At 40.9% G+C, this 21,798-nt stretch overlaps 1 protein-coding gene across 1 annotated transcript in view; it reads right to left on the reverse strand.

The window, feature by feature from the left end:
• Positions 1-21,798, reverse strand: part of NYAP2 (neuronal tyrosine-phosphorylated phosphoinositide-3-kinase adaptor 2) — a gene marked incomplete at its 3' end in the record, with an annotated part of 135,661 nt that overhangs the window by 67,369 nt on the left and 46,494 nt on the right. The window contains exon 2 of the mRNA XM_080623395.1: positions 7,218-7,516. Coding sequence (XP_080479521.1) covers positions 7,218-7,516 — 299 coding nt within the window. The remainder of the gene's footprint in view (positions 1-7,217; positions 7,517-21,798) is intronic.

Consider the following 21,798-nt stretch of genomic DNA (forward strand, 5'->3'; position numbering starts at 1 on the left):
ATGTCTGTGTTATATCCAACACTGTTTTGAGCTCCTAGGTGGTTTGCTAATTCCAGGGCAGAATGGTGTGAATTCACAAGCATAGTCTGGGCCTGCCATTGCAACCATGCTTATAAATTCTCCTCAGCCCTAGAAAACCAAGGTACACAGTGCAGAAAAGCCCACACACTCAGCAGGAATCAAGTGTTCAGCAGAGTTTACTAGCCTTAGTTTAGGGGAGGCAGCCTCCTCCTGGACTGGATGTATTTGCAGTCATTCTGGTGAATCAGCACACACTCCCTGAACTCACATTATTAAGGCTTTTCCATTATCAAGAACATCCCAGCTTCCATCACTTGAAAGAAGAGAGATATCTGTACTGCAGGGGGGCTGCACATTTAATTTTGTGCTTTTTTACATAGGTGCAGCATCTCTCAGCAAATGAGCAACACTGTAATGTGAAAAGAGAGATGAGGAATATATAAAGCAAATTTGTTGAAAAGAAAGAAAAAAAGACACTAAGTACACAGGATAAACTAGCACAACATAGTTAAAGTACCAACTGCCAAGTCTTGGGCACAACACAATTCCCAGATGAGTAACTAGATCTTCATGTCTTTTACCGCTGCATGGTCTATTTTCTGTTCAGTGCTCGCAGCTTCCATTAACGTTAATGAGTATGCATATGTGCCTTGAGGGTAAGAACATACTCCCTGTGTGACTTCAAAACTTGTTTATAAATCCCTCAAAAAATCACATTGTGCTCATTGCTCTGCACAGAAAGCTATTATAACAGCTATAAGAACTGCTGCTTTCATTTGTTCCTTCCTCCTTGTCCTGCCTTATCTGAGGGAGCAGAAAGCAGGCCTGAAAAGATGAAGGAGGTGGTATGCACAGGAAAGTAACCAGCTCTGGGAGCTGCAATCTTAAAACTGACTTGCTGCAGGGAGGGGCAAACTGAAATCTCAGCAAAAGCAAAGAAAACAAAACCCCAAAACACTGAAAAACTACTCCCCCTTCCCTCCAAAAAGCAAAGCCTTTGAAAAATCTCTAAGCTATTGCTAGAGAATAGATTGAAATCTTTGCCATGTCTTTCCTGCTCGAGTGTGGGTCAGTGGAAATAAGCTGCTTCAGCAACCAAACGGGCCAAACACAGAGCAGAAGCATTGCTGGGCATAGTCCCACAGCCAAGTCAGGCCAGCACTGCCCTCCAGTCTTTTAGCCACTTTGGCAGCAAGGAGGCTTCTGAGATTCAGGGCTGAACAAAGGGAAGAAGTGCTAGGTGTCTAGTAGAGACTGCAGTGCTCTAGTGCTGCTGAAGCATCATATATATCCATCTCTGTGACACCTGGCCACACAGAGTAGTCCTTTGAAGAGTAGTTAAGAGCCAGTTCCACCTCACTCTACTGACAACAGGGTATTGTGTTTTCTGATGCTGGCTTTGACTTTTCCCTCCATCATTGCCAGCTGCCTTCTACCAGTGTCCACAGTTTCAAGTTAAGCCCTCTCAAGCCTTGCAGTTTGCAAGACATACATTACAGTGTACAAAAAATAATGGATAAATCAGATTAAGGTATATAAATGAAAACAGACATTGCTTTATGCATTGCTGAATACCAGCTTGCATTATACCTATATAGCTAACGTGAACACTAGCTGCAGCTTTTCATGGGTCAAAATGTTGTGCTTAAAATACAGAGCAGACTGCAGGAAAAAAGAAAAATGAGCTAAAAACCGTACAGAGCACAACATGCAAGCACTCAGGCCTCTCAGGCACAGTGACATACAGGGGACATTCTGTTCTGCCATGCAACCTGCCCTTCTCTGTCCTCAGACCCATATCCTGGCACTGCAGCAGCATTGCAGGCCACAGTGATGACTGACCCTCACCAAGACAGAACATGTTCCAAGAGCATCTGCCTAAGTCTCATGATTGCAGTGCAGGGCTCTGACTAAACCTACTGAAAGATGCTTCTTACCAGACCTCCCTGTCCCACTCCCATGCCACAGCTCCTGCCTAGCAGTAGGGTTGTGCAGGAGCATCCATGTCTCAAAAAAAACATTCCTAAAATACTGCATTCTGCTACGTCAGCACTGGGTTGTCACACCTGGCAGGAGGCCAAGCAGATAGCCCAGAAGCAGTAGCATCTAAAACTGCCCATAGCTATACCCACCATAACTCATCTTTCAGTTCCTTTACGCTTCTAAGGTCTGAATAGGGCTCATTAGTGATATTTCTTCCTTTAGCAGGCATGGATGAAAAGACACGGGAATCAGATCTGGCTACAAGGAAGGACATGACATAGTTACTGCAGAGGACACTATTTTAAAGTTCAGGTTAAATACACTATTCAGTAAGGCAGGAAATAAAAGGAAACCAGCATCATGCAAAACCAGCAAGTTCTGTTCAATGACAGTATTGAAGTTCAAGTTTACAATGCAGTCTCCAGTTTAGCTGACAGAAAAATAGATTTATGACACCAGCTGGACTGCAACCCCAGTTATATTTATTGTAATTGCTCTTTTCCAGAGGAATATTTTCCTTACAAGTTTCCCTCCTTTAGAGACTGCTGAGCAAGACAGAAAGGCTTCCACTGCATGGGCTTAGAAAGAGACAAGAAGGGTAGCTTTTTCCACACATGAAACTTGGAAGAAAACACTGAACAAACTCAGTGGGTTTCAAGAGGTGGGGATCCCTGCAAGCATTTTCATGCCTTAGACCTAAACTTCCTGTGAGCTCTGGCAGGAGCAGAGCAACAACCCTGTGCAACATCTTGAAAATGCTACTCTGAGTCTTAATTTGCATTTGTATGCACATATTTGCACGTACTTGCATGCACATAAAACTTGCATTTTCATTATTTATATGCATTATATGCTTGTATAATGTAGTCATCACCCATTTTACTAAGCAGAATTTTAACAAAAAGTTAACTTTCACAATGCAATTCACTGATACCTATTCATTTATGATTGCACTGCAGTGGATCAGTAAACCTTTCTGGTGGATCAGCAGAGTTCATACAAAAACCACTGCTTGAGGCTGGTTACATTCACCAATTACCCTGTTTTATTAATTCTTTTTTCTGTAAGATTGGGCACTGAAAGCACATAGATTAAACTCCTGCATTTTCTCAATAAAACCCATTTTGGGATCAAGATTAGACAGGCCTTCCATGGTGAAATGTTATTTAAACTGACCCTTTCAGTTCACTTCTCACTTTCAATGTGTGATATATGGGGCACAGCTCCATTTGTTTGCTATTCCTATCACAGTTTGAAAACTCTGCAGAAAAGACAACCCACCTTTGTAAAAACAACTTTCTAGAAATCTGTCACTGGGGAGAAATGCACTGGAGGGAAGGTGTTCAGTGGGTGCATATGAGAGGTAGCCAGAAGAGTCAAAAAGAATACCGAAGCATAAGAAGGGACATGAAAGTGTGAAAATACAGCAATGAAATTAAACTCAAGTTAAGGAGAGCTCCTCCAGGCTGAAGAGTGTTCTTTCAGGCAAAGCCAAGGTAGACTGGGGTGGAATACACTAACCAAAGTGTTACCACACTGCTGCACAATGTGACAGGGTTAATGCATGTCATCGTGACTTGAAAGAAGATGAGATGGATTCAATATTTGGACTTCACCATGATCAGAAAAAGAATGAAAGTTACCATCAGTAATTGGTTTTGTTTGTATAAACTGGATAGTTATCAAAAAGCAAAAAGTAAACATGTTTAATAAAAATGAGTGGTGAGGCTGTCCCTGGTTGCCTAGGAAATGTAGCAAATTCCTTTTCAAAGTAGCCACAGGGTCAGACAATAGAAATCATAGTCTGAATTATTCTGCATTGCCATAAAAAAACGAGCTAGGAACAATTTTGTGACAACTCCTTTGTCGCTATTCCACAATAGTTGGTAGAGAAACAATAGGGGGTTTTATCATTGTTTTCCACAGCTCCTGGAAAAAGCTGTAGCCATTCAGCCTGCAAATACCACAAATACATACAAATGTATGAGATGCATGCATATACAAATATTTGGGTACAGTATCAACAATAATGACCAAGTTAAGACTCTGTGTTCTTGGACTTGACATTCCAAAGACCTTCCTAGGAGAACATGAGTATTGTATCCTATGGACTATCTTACCTGAAATTGGCAAGATACAGGTTTACAGCCTCTTGAATTCAAAGACTGCTACTAGAATGAGAACTACTAGATATGGGAAAACTTTACTACTTGCACAGATAAAAAAAAATGATTTGCAGAATCAGACCTTCACAGGTTTCTTCGAGCTACACACAATTTCAGATACTTTATTTGCTGGGAATTAACTGTAGAGCAACAGTAATAATTTCCTATTCTGGGACAAAGCTGGTTTAATATTTGTATGAAATAAATACTGCAGATAATTAACTTTCATCTGGTTCTGCTCATCTTTAGATGCCCTCATCAATGTATGACCACAGGTTTTATACAAACTTTCCTATGCTAGCCAGATGATGACTGAAAACTCTCATCACAACAAACTTGTTACCTTGGAGGGCACAGGCAATAACAAAGCCTTTCCTGGTGACAGCAAAGCATTTTAGTTTGTTCATTCAAACACCACCTTGAGTATACCTCAGACTTTAAAATGTGACTGCTTAGTTTACCCCCCTACAATCTGATCTTACTTTCTATGTACCATACTCTGGAGAAACTCCTGTAAGTCTGGCATGTATAAAACCAGACACATACAAACAGGGCAGGCATTCTGAACACATGAAAATAATAGTTAATGGGTTATGTCACTTCAAAATCTCCAGGAACTTCTTCATGATAGTTTAAAAGTACCCATTGCAGTACTACATGTAAACCTGCAGAATGAATATAATACATGGCATATATTAAGTATCATAGTGATTCTCAATATTCCATGAAGGCATTTAGTCACACTTGAAGGCAACACTTAGGTACTACCTTTTCTGCTAGTGGAGTATTAACCATTAACCAGTTCTTTCCAGAGATCTTGCTATGAATATTCAGACCCTGATTACAGTAACAAAGATGAGGTGCTCTGCAATACTTAGTATTATGGTGTAGTAATGCTATCGTCATAGAGATTATACAAAGTGAACCTGCTACAGCACCACGCATGCCACTTGTAACCATCATGTGATGCAATAGATCAAGCTCAACCTGTACAGACTGGAAGCAGAAAAACAGAAAGCAGGCCTTGGAAACAGAAATGTCAATCAATTACAGATTTTGGAATCTGTCAGAAGGGACATGACTACATACTATGTCCTTAGTGTCAAATTTCAGATGGCAGGAGAAAACGAGGGAAAGGAAGCAAAATCTTCACAATCTTCCATAATAATAATGGTGAAGAAGATCCAGTTTCTTAAGAACATGGCTCTACCTAACTACATGACTACTTAAGGAGTCTGCCATAATTTCTGTGAGATCTGTGGAATATTTGAATGTATTTCAGTTATCGCTATCATTATTATTATTGCTACTTTAAGGCTTTCAAAGACTCTTGCTTCTCAATAAATGAGGAAAAGGGCTAGGGGGGTGGATATAAAACAAACCTCATTCCTAATTATCCTAGAGATAATGTGAAGGTCAGCTATACCAAGGAGCAAAATATACTCTGCGACTCAATGCACACTTGTAGAAATATTCATTACACAAGTCAGAAAATGTTAGAGCCTATTTTACTGCCCTGTCTGCAATACAAACTTCATTTAACCTTCATAATTCTGGTTGTGCAGACTCAGGAAGAAAGAGTGCTAATATATTAAAGAATTATAAAAACATTTTTAAATAATATTTTTCAAAAGAACTTTTAAGAAACTTAAAAGCTCCTATCTTTCACCTCAGAGCACATCAGACCAAGAAGTCTGTGCCATGTAATTCTCCTTCTATATTAAATAAAGGACTTGAAACTTTCTGATATGAGCTTTTAAATCTGTCTGTGGCACAAATCTGAATGGTTGCTGTGAAGCCTTTGGTCCAGTAAAATTGTGGTAAACTGCTTTTATTAAGGGCAGTTACTCAATTCTTTTGTCATGTTAGTCTGTTCAGTGGAGTTGATGTAATGGTCACGGTGGAGGACAAGCTGTGGAAGTAAGGGTAAATGTCATATGCAAAATAACCACCACCAACAGCATAAATATATCTACAGTTTGTTCAGCGTTTGTGCTCAAGCTTGCAGTCATAGACATATGCGCCATCAGTTGAATTACACTTTGCTTTGCATCTTTGTTATCACCGATGACTTTTCAAAATCAGATTTGCTTAAAAGGGGTTGTAACTTGAATGCAGCTAACAAGTATTTCTGGCCACAAGAAGAAGCAAAAGGGACACACACTAGGAGCACAACATAGTGCATGGGATGTCAAAACTGATATGTAACACAGCAGTAGGAAAGACCAGCACTGATCAAAACCATTTGTCCATAAGGGTTCCTTCTTACAGTTCACACTGTGAATCACAGTCATCCTGATCTCTCCTAGCAGGGAGTACAGCGGGTCCTACTGCTGCACAAAATGGACTTCCAGCATGGAAGAAAGGAAGAAGAAGATCCCTACAGTGTTAGCTCTTCTTTAGTAGTTCAGAGTAAGGAAGTTATACCCTTGTTCAACACATTTTTTTATTTTCTTCTGAATGTTGCATTGGCTGCAATGGAACTAGGAGGAATGAGAATGTAACTGGGCTGCAGTGTAGCTGTGAAGAGAAAATGTAGGCCCACATGCAAACAGAAGCTTAGGCAATACATTATATCATCTCAGGTACAATTTTTACTGTCGGGTAATATCTACTTGCTGTAGAGTTTCAGGGCCATGCAACTTTCAGTATTTTATCATTTGTGTTCTTCAGTTCTTTGCTGAGGAGGACCCTGTCCAGGACTGTGGTTTGCACAGTGCTAGTGACATAGTGAGTGGTCCTTTAGCTGGTGTGCAGGTAACATTGCTACCTGATAGCAATCTCTTTTGCCTTTCATTTTGAAAAAATTCAACTCATTCTCCAGTATATAACCAGGAAATATAAGTGGTACAGTTCTGTGAGAAATGTCAATGGTTGGGAATTACCCACGGGTCCAAAATGTAGAGCATAGTGATCTGGGATATCTGTGCTGGAATTGTTACGCAGAGAGGGAAACTACAGTTAATCCTTAAAATACAAGATTATCAACTGGATAATCTTAACACCGTGTCACCATAAACCTTTTTTCCAAAGAATTATAGCATTTACCTTCAGTCCTGTCCGGTAGTTTCCCACTTTTACTTGTTGTTCCGGTGTTGACTGTTTCAGATGAGGTGCTCAGTTTGGTGTTGGGGTCTCGCTTAGGTTTTGGAGGCGGCTGCTTACGAGAGCTGCTACTTTCATCATCAGTTCCTCCAACAGAATGAAGAGACTGGGATCTCACTGTAAAGCCACTGGAGCAAGGATGTGGCAGTCTGTCCTGAGGAGCAGGCATTGTCATAAATCCCATGCGGAAATGTTTCCCCACGTAGCTTCCTTCATTTCCTCTTGCTACTTCTCCACCTATGCTGTAAGAAAAAATACACACATAAGTAAATGATCCACCTTTGCCTGAACTGTACCTGGAACCACAGTCTCAGTTCAGCTTCTGAGATTGTACTTTTGAGTTTGGAAACCAGCAATGCTCTTTTTTTTTCTTGAAAGAAGATGGCTACTAGAATAAAGCACTCTATTTCTCAGCGTAGGTTGGCAAGAATTGAAATGTACATACACCGCTATGCACTCACTCAGAGTTTTACAAGAAAAAATTGAGAAAAGCTTTTGTTCAGGTTTCATAGCTTTATGACTAGAAATTGTCTACAGAAAAATATTCAAACATCAGAAGTCAGAATTCAGTTTTCAGGAAGACAAGAGACCACAAGTAGGGCAAAGAATAATACTGCTTTAGAAATGCAACATAGTGTATTGATCCACACTCCCTTGCACTCATCTTTAACTACAGACATTCATGTACCTTGGAAACAAGGCTCTTGGGGCCCAGTCAATCTTTTCCCTTCAGGTTAAAGAATGATAAGAGAAAGAAATGCTCAAAAAATTATCTGTATATAGGAAACTGAGTATTTACATCTCATCAAATCCACTTGAAGCTGCAACATGAGCAGCATGAGACTAGTAAGATGCAAGTATAGGAGATGCAGAGGCAATGGGCTGCGGGACGCCACGAAGAAAATAACCCCTAAACATTCAGGAACACAGAGAAGAAGGAAAGCTCAGCTGAAAAAAGTGCTATCATACCAAGTACTACATTGTACCATGGATGGCAGGACTGAGGATAAGGTATTATCCCTGCTATAGTCATGCATGCTTATCAGTTGTTCTGAATCACAGCTTTTACTGATGCTTTTACTGCAAACCCATAGCACAGTTCAATTAACGCAATTCACTGACTACACAAAAAACCTAGGCAACACACACAACTCAACACAGGCCTGTTTGCATGGAGGTTTGAAATGGTATGTGCCGCTGTGAGCATGTAGAAATGTCAGTATGAGAACTGTAAAGTCCTGGAAAGCCCTAATTACCTCCTGTTTCTCCTTCACATAGAGTGAAGCTCTAAGCAGGGTCAGTCTGCTCATCTGTAAGTTTCCTATTCAGTGTTGCCTTGGGCTCGTGCAGTTTATTTGCTTCTGGAACACATTTCCTTCTTTAAAAGACATAAACATTCCTCAATGGTTCATGTGAAAAGTAAGGTCACTTCATGCCCTGATACTGTCCCCTATCTTCACTGTAGGTAATACACAAGCTGTATCTAATTGCCCTAAAAGCACCATGCAATGCACAACTGCATAATAAAGCAGAATCTTTTTTGCTTACTACTGTCCTTGCATTTTTATTTATTTTCCATGAGTGGATAGATCCACTTTCCAAAACAGTAACAAGTGAACAGGTCTAACTGAACATGTGCCACCCTTGCACATGTACACACCACACACCTGCGCACACACATGTCACACATACGCCCATACTGGTCCATGTTCATAACCAAGTTATTACTGAATTCTAATTGGCATCAATTCCAGAGGGATTTGCAGACATAAAGATCAAAAGGTAGAACTCATTATTTTGAAGATTAATAAAAAACCTGTAGCTAATTTAAATGATTAACTATGTCTCCACTAATCTTGCATAAATTGTTCTGAAAATAATATAATCCTTTGATGCTGGACTACAAAAAGGGCCTGTCACCTTATTTAGAGAAGATTACTATCCAAACATGCTGAAGAATGCAGGTGGGGAGTCTGCTTCCTTCCTTAAGTCCATAGGACAAGTCACATTTAGCAAGCAGAATTTCAGTTTGCCATGTCTCTGACATTAAAGTTCTCATCGAGTTATACTATTTAATTAGTGCATTTACTTCACTACTGCATGAAGGTGTTGAAACCACACACTGTAAGGCAGATTCCATTATGGATGGACTCGCACAAAATCCACTGAGATGATAGGTTTCACCCTGTTCCTAAGAATATAGAGCTGCATTTATATGAAGTGTGTTTTTTTGCCAAACTGCTGCATCCTGTATTCCAGAAATAAGAACTTTCAAAATATAAGTTCAGTGTCTAACACACATATCTCATTAAACAACAGAACTGTGTCCTTTTTCCTTCCCTTCCCATATTTTTCTCATTCTTTACTGAACTCCTTTCAACATCACAGATGAAACCCTATCTCACCTGCTTCCTATGCATACTCCAGAATAAACAGCCTATATCCAGGTCAAAGAGAGGTTGCAGGTATATATGGGAACAGAACTTGCTATTCTGCTTCATGCTGAAGTAGATCTGGTCTTGCTTTTCTATATTCTCTGCTCAGCTACTAGATAAAACCAGCAGGGCACCATTTCCCTCTTTTCAGCCATGTGTAAAAGACAGTGCATTTCTCTTTGAGTGTAGGAGCCAACCTTCAGCTGATGGTTAGGCACTGTAAAACACAAGGTGAAGAAGCCTAACCTCTAATTCTTGGTCCTGGGCCAAGGTCATCAGTCAGGATCACAAAAAAGCTTATGTTTGGGACTTATGCTGGTAGTGATTCTTGAGCATTGGGCAGTGGGTGTTACCTAGCAGAGCTTGACTAGCAAGTGCAAGTGCAACATCAGGTGCAGTGCCAAGTTCACATCTCGGTAACAGAGACTGAAATCCACCGTGGCGCACAGAGAAAGAAGTCATTCCAGGCTCATACCCAGAGAACAAATACAAAAGCTGGATGGCAGATTTCAAACATGGCATCCCCTACTCTCAGGCAGCAGCATGCCAATGCTCCATTCAGACCTGTGGAACACAGCTTTGCAATGCACAGTACTGCTGATGTTACACCATGAAACTAGACAGAAATGATTTGTTTATATAATCTTCCTGCTTGCAACTACAGGAGTTGGCTGAGGCTGGTATATGGCCCACTACAGCACAACAGGCAGAGAAAGATTTACACACACCTTGCTGCATAAATGACTCCAGAAGCAGCGAGGGCAAATAATTGTGTAGCTCTCACTCCATTATTTCTGACAGCAAAGAGCCTGTGCTTCTCATTGTACTGATAATGAGTTCTATCTCATTTCAAAACTGTATTATGTGAGTTGCTGCAAGTATTACACAGTTTATTAATATATATGGAAATTCAGATTTGGATTATTCCTCTGGGAAGTTTCAATTTGAACTTGGCCAGGTTCAACTGCTTCTCTGACAAAGAATTATGTACAGCGTTCAAATAACCGTTAAAAAGGCAAGTCATTTGTCTGCAACAAGAGACATGAATTATATAATAAAAAAATTAAACATACAATCACTTGCGTTACACACTTACAGCAAACCCGACTTTATGCTGAAAATGCATTTTGGCATTTACCTAGGTCTAGTGACTGATGCTGCAGTGGGTAGAAGAAAGTGCAGTGCAGTGAGGCTAGCTCCAGACACCCTTAAGAAGAGTGTTCTGAAGCAGCTCTTCTTTCAAGAACAAGTTATGGGACTTCTCCAAAGCCTACTTAACAAGTTTGATGGAGATCATTGAGTGCTGCCAGATTACATTATCCCTCCTAGGGTGCACTGTTCTCATCCCTCTCCCTCCTCCACACAGTACTGGAACTGAATCATTATAGCAAATACCAAAGCATTTGGATCTGCCTCAAAACAGTAATAGCAGATTTCAGTTTTCATTTCTAAAATAGGTAGAAGAGCTTCAAATGATGGACCTGACAAGTCTTGTTATACCTCCTATACAGGTATTATCTGTCAGTTGAGATTTCTGAGGTCAGAATTTGGCTAACTAAACCATTCCAACCTTGCTGTTCCATACTGTGGAATCAGACTACCTGCAAATAAGCTGCCATCATCATGGTCCTGGACACATTACAGCTCAGTTTATTGTGCTCTGCCTGCTCTGTTCTAGCAAGTAGACACTGGAGCACTGACCAAACTACAGCATGGAATAACTGAAATTTTTATGTGTTTGAAGAACTACAAAGGGCAATGTTTGTATATTATTCATTTTATTACTCATCACAAGAAAGGAAGTTATAGGAGAAGACAGACCACTAAAAATACACTCACAAAATACTGTAAATGGACAAAGCACGGGCCAGGTCATTTTCACATTGCTTTGCCATAACTCATAATGTTCTTATTGACTAGGAATATATTTTCAAGTTGTCAAGTTAGAAAATTAAGAACAAGAAGTTCTCATCACACTGCTGAAGAACACATGGTGAAGAAAAAGTATCTAGAGACTGCCTGCCTCAATCAGTGTGGTCTTTTTTGTTTGCACTGTTACTACTTTGCACTGCAAGTACAGTTTTAATTTTCTGTGAAGTTTCATTACTTGGACCAGGGAGAAACTGAAGTAATTCCTGGGGAAAAAAAAAAAAAGAAATCATAGTTGTGTGAAAACTTTTGTTTTACTTGGTGTTACTGCTTTAACTGCAGACAATGTGGAATATTAAATCCCTCATTGTAGTTCTAAGGAGTAGGAGAATTCTTAGGAATATCTAAGCCCCATAAAGTCAGAATACCCCAGAGCTACATTTTCTTCCCAGCTATCTATCCACCCTTGGTTCTTGATATTCATCCAGAAATTCTCTTATCAGTTCAGACTTAAAAAGGATTAGTTTCATGCCTCAGGCACCAAGAACCACTTGTTAGTTCTCCTCATCTTTGTATAGTTTCTATTTTTCTTCCAGTGTTCCTCTACATGAGATTTTTTGACTTTTTATCCACAAGTTCCAAAGGGGAACTACACCTGATTATAAGACTTGATCTCCTAAGCAGGAGAAAAGGGGATGTACCCTGCTGGTGACAAATGTACTCTCAGGGGTGATGCTAAAGACAATCAAGAGAAGCCATTTCAATAGCAGACGCTCACTCTTCTTGTGAGGAAGACTCAGTCACAGATACTGATTTGTTAGCTGGCAGAAACTGAGCTGAGAGTCTCTTCAAGCTCCTCTGCAGAACAGGGGAGAACTGAGTTACAAGGCAAACAATGCATATGAATGTCCAGGCCTCTTCCCTCTGGGGAGCTGCAAGCCCATGCAGTGCTACCCTACCATGACAAGCATCTAATCCATCAGGGAAGCTGTCTGAGTCAGAGACTGAAGATAAGTCACAAAAAATTAATTGTAATGCTGTAGCAAGATTTTTATAAGCCCATCATAAAAATGACTAATCATCCTCAAAAATACAAAAGGAATAAAAATACTTTGCTCAGGGATTGTCTATGAGCTGGCTTGACTGAGCAAACAGCAGTGCATCCCTTGGTGCATCTACCTTTTTTGGGTTACAAGAATAGCTACTGTTATTTTAACCACTTCCTTACTCATACAGCAATGAACACCCCACTCTTCCGCTCATATCAAATGTTCTGAGTATAAAGCGCTGAAATGGCTTTGAAATGTCTATTCCCCATCAGAATAAATTATACACACATATACTAAGGATGACACATTTTACTTTGTATCTGAGAAGCACTTTCAAGATTAACATAAATTATATTTGTAAATTAGAGGTTGGATGCCAAAAAACAGAAGATACACTATTTTTATCCCCCTAAACATGATTACAGCAGACCATGAAATGTAATACTGAAGAAAGAAAGGCAGGATCACAATCATGGATTCAGAAACTGCACTGTAAGTATGGTTTTACAAAAATCCATGCCATTTTCATTATAGAAATTAAACATAAAACCCAATTCTTTCTTTTTCTTTTTTTCAATCACACTTCAGAGGTCCCTCTCTGTATTCTGACAGACTCCAAATGACTCACAATCTTACATCAAGATCCAGAGGATCATACTACCATCCTTTTAGATACAGGCTCAAGTGTAAACGAATCATGACAAAGGTTAAATTTAGAGTCATTTTGTGCACCTGGAGGACTATCTAAAGTGAGCAACTGACATGCCTGTGCACATCAAACATCTTACATCTGTAATATGTCTCTGCTTTTGACGTAGGAGATCAGGTGCTGCTTAAGTCACCCAGGCCTCTCAGGACACAGAATAACATCAGTGCTATAAAATAATACTTATTCTTTTACCACCCCTGTCAAACCCCCAGGCCCAGGGTTTGATCCTGCAAACACGCAATGAGCTGACACTCCTTCTTTGTGTACCTGCATTGTTACACTGGAATAACTAGGAAGCCTTGCAGAATTTGGCTGTCGGTTGTGCCTGTGTTCTAAGCAATACCACTTGATCGGGTGTGCCCACATAGTCTGACACTAGATTATTTCTAGGAAATCATTTCTTCAAGCCAACCTGCATGTGGAATAGACCCCTAACAGCACTGTGCTGCTGTCAAGAGTCTGGCTCTGCCATCCACGAAAGGACTGAATCTTGTGTGCTGATGATTTTCCAGATCAAACTGAACCACCAAGTGCTATGGCTGCACTGTAAGAATGAGTCCCTGGTAAGCAACCAAAAACACAGCTGTAATTCCTATGCAGTACACAATGCATGATGAAAGCAAAACTAACCAAGACTGTCCACAGCAGGTTTTCCATAAGATGCCAGATAGCCTAACCTCAAATTATGATCTGTGATGCTTCACAGCCAACCATTTTCATAATGCAAAAGATTGAAAATGCTAACAGTAGCTGGGGCTTGGGGGGGGGGGGCGGAAATCAAAATCAAACCAAACCTGAAACTTTATGAGAAACACCAACAAATAAAAACTATGTACGCTTGTTTTATAACAAATCTAACAAACCTAGACAGCTTGTTAGGAGTAATGGAGGAGTAAGGACCTTCTGATCCACTGAGAGTTGAACAAAGCTGTATTTCATGAATCTGAACAGAAGTGCAGGTGCTATTTCTTATCTCCAGTGTCAATCCTTCTGCCTTTAGTAGGCTGCCTCCTTAACCAGGGACTTAGAATGGGCATGTTGGGCTGAACAGCCACAATGGCCTGATGTTGCTTTCCTCAGAGGACCAACCGTTGCTACTGTATATGGGGCAGCGGGTCTCCAGTGCTCCAGCCCTGTGTGTGACTGGTGGCTAACTGATGCATATGGAAAGGTTTGTAAGTTGTGAATAGAGAAGACGCTTAACAGGCAGGAGTGAAAAGTGCTCTGGTTTTATATGACTACAGATATTTTTAATTTTGCATGGGAAATACACAGCTAAAATCCAGTAAATGAAAGCTCATATGTTCAGAGTCACCTAGAATTAGACGTCAGCCATATGCAAAGTTTAAACTGAGTGCAAATGCATGTTCATGTTAATGGAGTGGGGGTTTGCATCCTGTCAAAAATGGGAGGAGCAAGAACAAGGCTGTGTTTTTGTCACATTCAGCAGAAAGCCACATGGCGCAGACTCCACTCTGCCTGAGCAGCTGTGGCTAAGTAAATATTTCAATGAGGTATGGGAATAAATTAACATATAAAATCAGTTTGGTGGGATTTTGTAAGAAAATGTTTCTTTGGCTTTGAGTCGAGGAGTTGTAATGGAAGGAAAATACGCAAAACGTAAAAAACCCTTTCTGTGGATCAGATGCTGGGAAAATTTTAAACCTGGACAAATTAATGAAATGTGCCAACACTCTAAGAACAGTGATTTGTAAACCAAGTACACTGAGCCTGCCGAGATATTACAGTGTCTAACCTTTCCAGATTCAGGCTTATTTCAAACAGTGATTGTACAGATGCTCCTCTGAGTCCCTTGAGCAAACATGACTCTAGTTTCCATTTAAAATCCAAGCTCAAATATAAGGAAATTAAGGTTTTAAATAAGTGCTTCCTATGGCCTCCAGTTCTAGAAAGGAGTTTGATCCTGACCTGGCAGTGAACAGGAAAAACATTTTGTCTGGGAGGAAAACTTATAAATTTCACTTTGGCATGGCAAAACATAGAGATTTCTTTTGTTCAACTAGCCCTGAAGCTTCAGACATTGACATAATTCTTCTGATACCACTGTCATTCATAACTCTCCATTCAAAATATAGTCCCTAGGCTGCCTTGGCTCTCTGTTTTCTTTTATAAATGCTATGTGAGTTGGTAAGAAAGGGAGAGGCACCGTCTGGTGTACAGAGCCTGGGAGGAGGTCTCCATACCATAGTCACAGTAGGGATGTGATATGGACACAGGCTCCACTGACAGGACAGTGTTGTGCAAAGATTTGTCTTTTGGAAGCTCAACATCCAGATCTGTCATGTTCATACAGGGCAATTTTGCTTCCAGACATCTCAGCACAAGACAAAACTCACAGAATCACTCACAGAATCACAGAATAGTTTGTGTTGGAAGGAACCTTCAAAGGTCATCTAGTCGGGGGAATGTACAGCCAAGTTCCTAAAGAACAGCACAAGGCTGACTTGGGTATTTTTCCCCACTTATAATGTCTCTGTGTGCTGAACTGGTCTTTGCACAGGAAACAAAAACATTTAACTTAGTGCAGCTTACCCACCCTAACTACATAAATACTCTGCTGGATACATCACCTTGCTGTTACAGGTGTTGAAACCCATAGAAAGCTTCATGAGAGGATCCTTTTTTGCACTGGAAGAGCCCTGCTCAAGTCCATTGCCTCAACTTTACAGCTAGCATTACCAACCTTCTGCTAGTAAGTATCCATGTTACCATCTCTGGTTTTTCTGATTTCTGAAGAGAAAGTTTCAGCTCATTTGTCAATCGCCACTTGGTGATTTAATGGGACAGCGTGAATATCTGTCTGTGCCTTGCAACATGAACAAAGACTCCAAAAACTAAGTGAAACATTTTTCACAGGTGTGATTAACCCAGAAACAGGAAAGAGAATCACTCCATATGGACGTATGCAATGGTCTCTCTCTTTCCTTCTTCTCTGAACAGTCTCAATCTGGTAAATAAAACTACATGAAATCCTGTACATCAGTATCACAGCTCTCAGCGTCAAAGCCTGGAGAGGCCTGTTCACTAAGATACAAAGTCGCTTGGAAAATCTCTCTGCTTATATCACTTTTTTATCCATAGCAAAGTGACCGTTATTGCCACATCAGAATATTAATGAGCTTCACACCTAAATTTAGAAATAATGATATAAACCAACTCTTTCCTGTCTTGATGGATGGCAGTTTCTTAGCCAGGGCTGTCAGAAGCTTCTTATTTGTTCAGAGAAATAAATAAAAAAAGACATTAAGTTTTCAGAAACACAGTTGATTTAATATTGCCTGTCAGAGTGTGTGAAAAGCAAGTGTAATGGGCATATAGGTGGTTAAGACTTAGTGATTTCAGTTAGGACACTAAAAGAAGCTACCAGCAACCGTATAGCTTGTCTCATGCATACATGCACTCAAGAGTGCTCCGAACCAACTCCATCCTTAGTGTCTTCCAATATATTTCAGTGCATGCCCAAGTGTTCTCTTTCGAAATTGAGGTGAATTATCTGAATGCAAAGTACAGAATTTCTTTTCTCCTGTGTATCCATGCACAGAGCTAATGGACCAGATACACCAACTCTTGCAGTCCGCTAAAAGGTCTCTATGTATATGGGAATTTAACACCAGAGACAACAGGCTGCAGTAAGAGTTGCCAATAAACTGCCAAAGCTGCCTAAAATCAGCACATGCTGATTTTCATCACTTTCAGAATTACTTTTGCAAAAATGGGATGTGCAGCTAATTATTATTTTTTGGTCACTGCTGTGTTGAGATTTTTCTTTTTTTTTCTTGCAAGGGTAGCTTTTTGCCAAATAGTTGAACAAAAAATATATCCAACAAGCTCTGATACTGAAAGAAGGTAGTACTTAAATGCTCCTCTAGTGACATACACTTACACTGTCCAAAGGATTATCACTACTAGGCTATGAAGCTGCAGTGAAACGAAATTTTTCTAAAGCAACAGTATGTATTCCAAGCTGTGAAAATCTGTGTGAGGATTATTTTAGGGACTCAAAACACTGAAACAAAGAGCAAGCATTCCTGTAACCTGCATTCAATGGTATAAAGGTAAATTAAGTGGGGAACATACTGATTCAGTTCCCTCCATGAGAGGGAAAAGCCCCTTTGAAAAGTCTTCTATCCAGAAACCATAATCCTAACATAATATGAACTGGTTCCATCTCTCAATGCTACATTGCAGGCAGCAGTCTACTTTAAAACAACTTAAGCCAGCAGAGACACCTTGCATGTATGTATGCATGTATGCACCAAGGATTTCAGCCCCAATCAGCTGTTTTGCAAACTATGCAGCACAAAGGGATACCCGTGTGTCTTTAGCAAGGGCTATTCAACTTCGCTTTTTTTTTAATTTGATATACTGTTGTTTCTGCTCCAGAATACATGATACTCCTTTCCCTGCCCTGCTGCCCAGTGCCCACACAGGACACAGAAGCCTGCTGCTGTGTGCTCATTGGAGTGCTTATGCCAGTCTTACAAGTTTTGTAGTGCTAAACCAAAATAAAGATTCCTTCAAGATAGTCTCATGATAAAAACCTTAAACCAAAGCAGCCTTGACTCAAACATTTGGGGCCATTATGTATAGAACTGGATCAGGCAGGCTTTCTACAGAGAACTCACGGCAACATTACCTTTAAATAAGCACTGTCACTCACTCACTAAATGCAGTAAAGGGCTATGGAGTTCTATGAAGGATGAACCACGCTGGACTTCACACACACACTTCTGTGAATTTGCTTGGGAAATGGTTTTCTAGGCTCCCTAGAATAGCATGTAGAAATGTTAACGTTTCTGGTGATGACTAACTCATTATTCTGGTCTCTAGAATCTCTTTGTATCTTATTTTTTACTCAGTAAGAAGTAAAAAATAACAATTGTTAAATAAAGCCTATCAGCACCTAGTTATTTAGCCTGTGAATGCATTGCTTTACAACAAAAGCAGATGATTAGAGGTAAGAAAAGATAGAAGCAGCCCAATTACATTACTGCAGCTCTAACAAGTGCTTTATAGAAATGTGAAGGTAAAGGGTAAAACCAGCATATTTTCCATTGGGGGTTTTGAGTTATATGGCTACCCACAGTCACGTTTTCAAGTTCTGCTTTATATCCATGAGTAACAACATACTCTTAAAATGAGAGCCAAGGCTCTTCTGTAATCCTGCTGACTGATTGTGAGACGCTAGAGAAAAAACTTGGGGAATCAAAACTATGGAGTTTTGCAGATGCTTCTGAGTGATCCAAGGTGAAGTTTTTAATCCACCCTCAGATATTAAAAGGGAGTTTATGTTTCACAGTAATATCCAGTAAAATCTTTAGGGTAGCTTTTATTCAAGACCCAGATCCACTTCAAGAGGGCTCACAAAAGAATGGTGTCAAGGAAAATTAAGCATCTACCAGGGAGAGAGTCCCTACCATGAAAGTGACAAAACTGGCTTGTCTAATAAACACTAGCATCTATAATTCTTGAAATGCAGATAAAAATGAATGCAAATTATAATCTTCATAATACATATGAGTTATTTCTGCATATGCTTATTAATCTGTGTTTATCGCCCTCCAAGCTGAATAAAGAAACAACTAGATCCTTTTAGCAGTTGTAACATGAGGCATGTAGATGTATAACTTTGATTTACAGAGTATGACAGGCAATCAGTGCACGTCAGAGAAAGCCCACATCAGCAAAGAGACATGTTAAAGCTGCATTTGAATTTTCTTTTTTTAGGACTGAACAGATGAACGTTTTCTTCACATTGTGAACACAATGGGACTGGGAAACAACCTGAATTTCAGACTAAGAGAAAAAAGGATTGCTTCAAATTATAGAAAAATGAACAGCCCTAATTTTATTCCTCACTTTGAGCAGAATTGAGTGGTGTATACTAGAAAAACCAAAGCCAGACATATCCCTAAGTCTGTTACTAGACCGTTCCACTTGCGCACACAAGTAATACAGGAATGAGAGTTAGAAATCAATTGTTTCCCTATATTTTTCACTTTTATAACATAAACATTAAATTTGGCTGATGAACTGAAAAGAAAAAAGAAAGTCTATGATTTTTTTTCTTAAACAAAATAAGAATACAGCCAGGAAATGAAAGACTGAATTCCTGTATTAATAGTAATGTACAATGAGAGCAGTTAAAGATCCCATTTTAAAGACATTAGTATTACCTTCACAAAAGGTTTACATTGGTTGTCAGAATATGAACCAACTACCTATTTCAGCTAGGAAGAGTCTGATTGTAAATCATGAAGCTATCAAAAAAGCCAGCTTGCATGAAGAAAACATCCAAGCCGATCAAATCCATAGCATCTTGCTTTTGAAACCAGAGGGTCAAATTCAATATAATGTCTCAAGTTTGAAAACCCACTGCAAAACTGAGAAACCTGAGCAGGACTACACTCCACAGTGCCCTCTGTACCATTATTGCAGACAGTCTCATCACACCCTTTGTCAAAGTAAGGCTTGGATCCTTCCCACTAATCCTTTATAGGCTTTGTCAGGACTAGACAAAGACCTAGTCAGGTTAGAGCTGGGTATCAACAAACAGTTCAGCTTTCTATGGAAATTGACATATGTTAGCTTTTTTTCCTACAAGTCAAGTCTCTCAGTGCGACTACAGCGCATATGAATTCCTCCTGCAGCAGGTGGCTGAGCTGCGGGATGCTGTTAATAGGTTGCAAGGTATCAGGGAAGCTGAGAGGAAACAGGACTGCCTCCTCCAGGCCCAAACTGTGCAGGGGCCTCAGGCATTCCCTGAAGCTCATGGAGGAGTGGAGGAGGCTGTCAATCCAGGAAGCTGGGAAATAGTAACAACAAAAAACAACAAAAAAAAGAGGAAGAGGACAATTAAAAGCAAGGGGCTTCCTCCTAAGGCTGTTGTCCCCACTCAGAACTGCTTTGCTGTCCTGCAGGGGGCTAAGAAGGAAGGGCACTTGCACCAGAAACAACCAGCAGTTGCACTGGTAAGGAAGATCACTACTGGTGCTGCCAGGAAAACGAGACGGGTCATAGTGGTAGGGGACTCTACTTTGAAAGGGACAGAGGCACTCATCTGTTGGCCTGACCCGGTCTCGAGGGAGCTGTGTTGCCTACCTGAGGCACGGATCAGGGATATTGCAGAGAGGCTGCCTGGTCTAGTGAGACCCACGGACTATTACCCACTTCTGGTGATCCATGTGGGTGCTAGTGATGTTGATAGCAGTAGCCTGGTGAACATAAAGAAGGACTACAGAGCCCTGGGAGAGGTGGTTAGGGGCTCTGGAGCTCAGATTGTCTTTTCGTCAATTCTCCAGGATACAGGGGGAGACCTTAAAAAAGCTAGGAGGATTGGCCAGGTTAATAAATGGTTAAAAGGGTGGTGTCATAGGGGTTTGGGTGTCTTGAACATGGGGCCCAAGTTAGTAGGCCAGGTCTACTGGGGGCTGGTGGAGCTGATCTGGCAAAGAAGAGGAAGAGTGGTTTTGGTAGGAGGCTTGCCAGGCTCATCAAGGAAGCTTTAAACTAGATGTGTTGGGGGAGGGGGGCATCGTTCCACCCCAACACACCCAGTCAGTTGCCAGCACCTACAATAAATGCTCGGAGCGATGCAGAGATATTCCAGCCGCTCCAGCCAATGAGCCGGCTTCATTTGGAGCTCGGCTCAGATGCCTCTATACAAACGCCCGTAGCATGGGAAACAAACAAGAGGAATTAGGGATGTGTGCACGTCTACGGGGGTATGATATAGTAGACATCACAGAAGCATGGTGGGATGGCTCCTACGACTGGAGTGTTGGAATGGAAGGTTACAGGCTCTTTAGAAAAGACAGGCCTGGCAGGCGGGGAAGGGAAGTTGCTATTTATGTTAGGGATAGGCTGGAGAGTATGGAACTCTGTCTGGGGATGGGTGAGCAGTCAACAGAGAGTTTGTGGGTCAAGGTTAAAGGGAGAACAGCAAGGGGGGACATTACTGTGGGGATCTGTTACAGACCACCTGATCAAGAGGAATCTGTGGATGAAGTGCTCTATAGGCAGATAGGAACAGCCTCACACTCACAGGCCCTTGTTCTCATGGGAGACTTCAACCACCCTAACATCTGTTGGAGTGAAGGTACGGCCCAGCACAAGCAATCCAGGAGGTTCCTCAATTGTGTGGAAGACAACTTCCTTCTGCAAGTAATAGAGGAGCCGACAAGGAGAGGTGCCATGCTTGACCTCGTGCTCACCAACAGGGAAGGGCTGGCTGGAAATGTGACGCTCCAGGGCAGCCTTGGATGCAGCGATCACAAGATGGTCGAATTCGAGATCCTCAGGACAGTGAGAAGAGCATGCAGCAAGCTCACTGCCCTGGACTTTAAGAGAGCAGACTTTGTCCTCTTCAGGAGCCTGCTTAGTAAGGTTCCGTGGGATACAGCCCTAGAGGGCAGGGGGGCCCAAGACTCTTGGTTGTTATT

The sequence above is a fragment of the Psittacula echo genome, assembly GCF_963264785.1.
Source record: "Psittacula echo genome assembly, chromosome: 7".
Classification (NCBI taxonomy): domain Eukaryota; kingdom Metazoa; phylum Chordata; class Aves; order Psittaciformes; family Psittacidae; genus Psittacula; species Psittacula echo.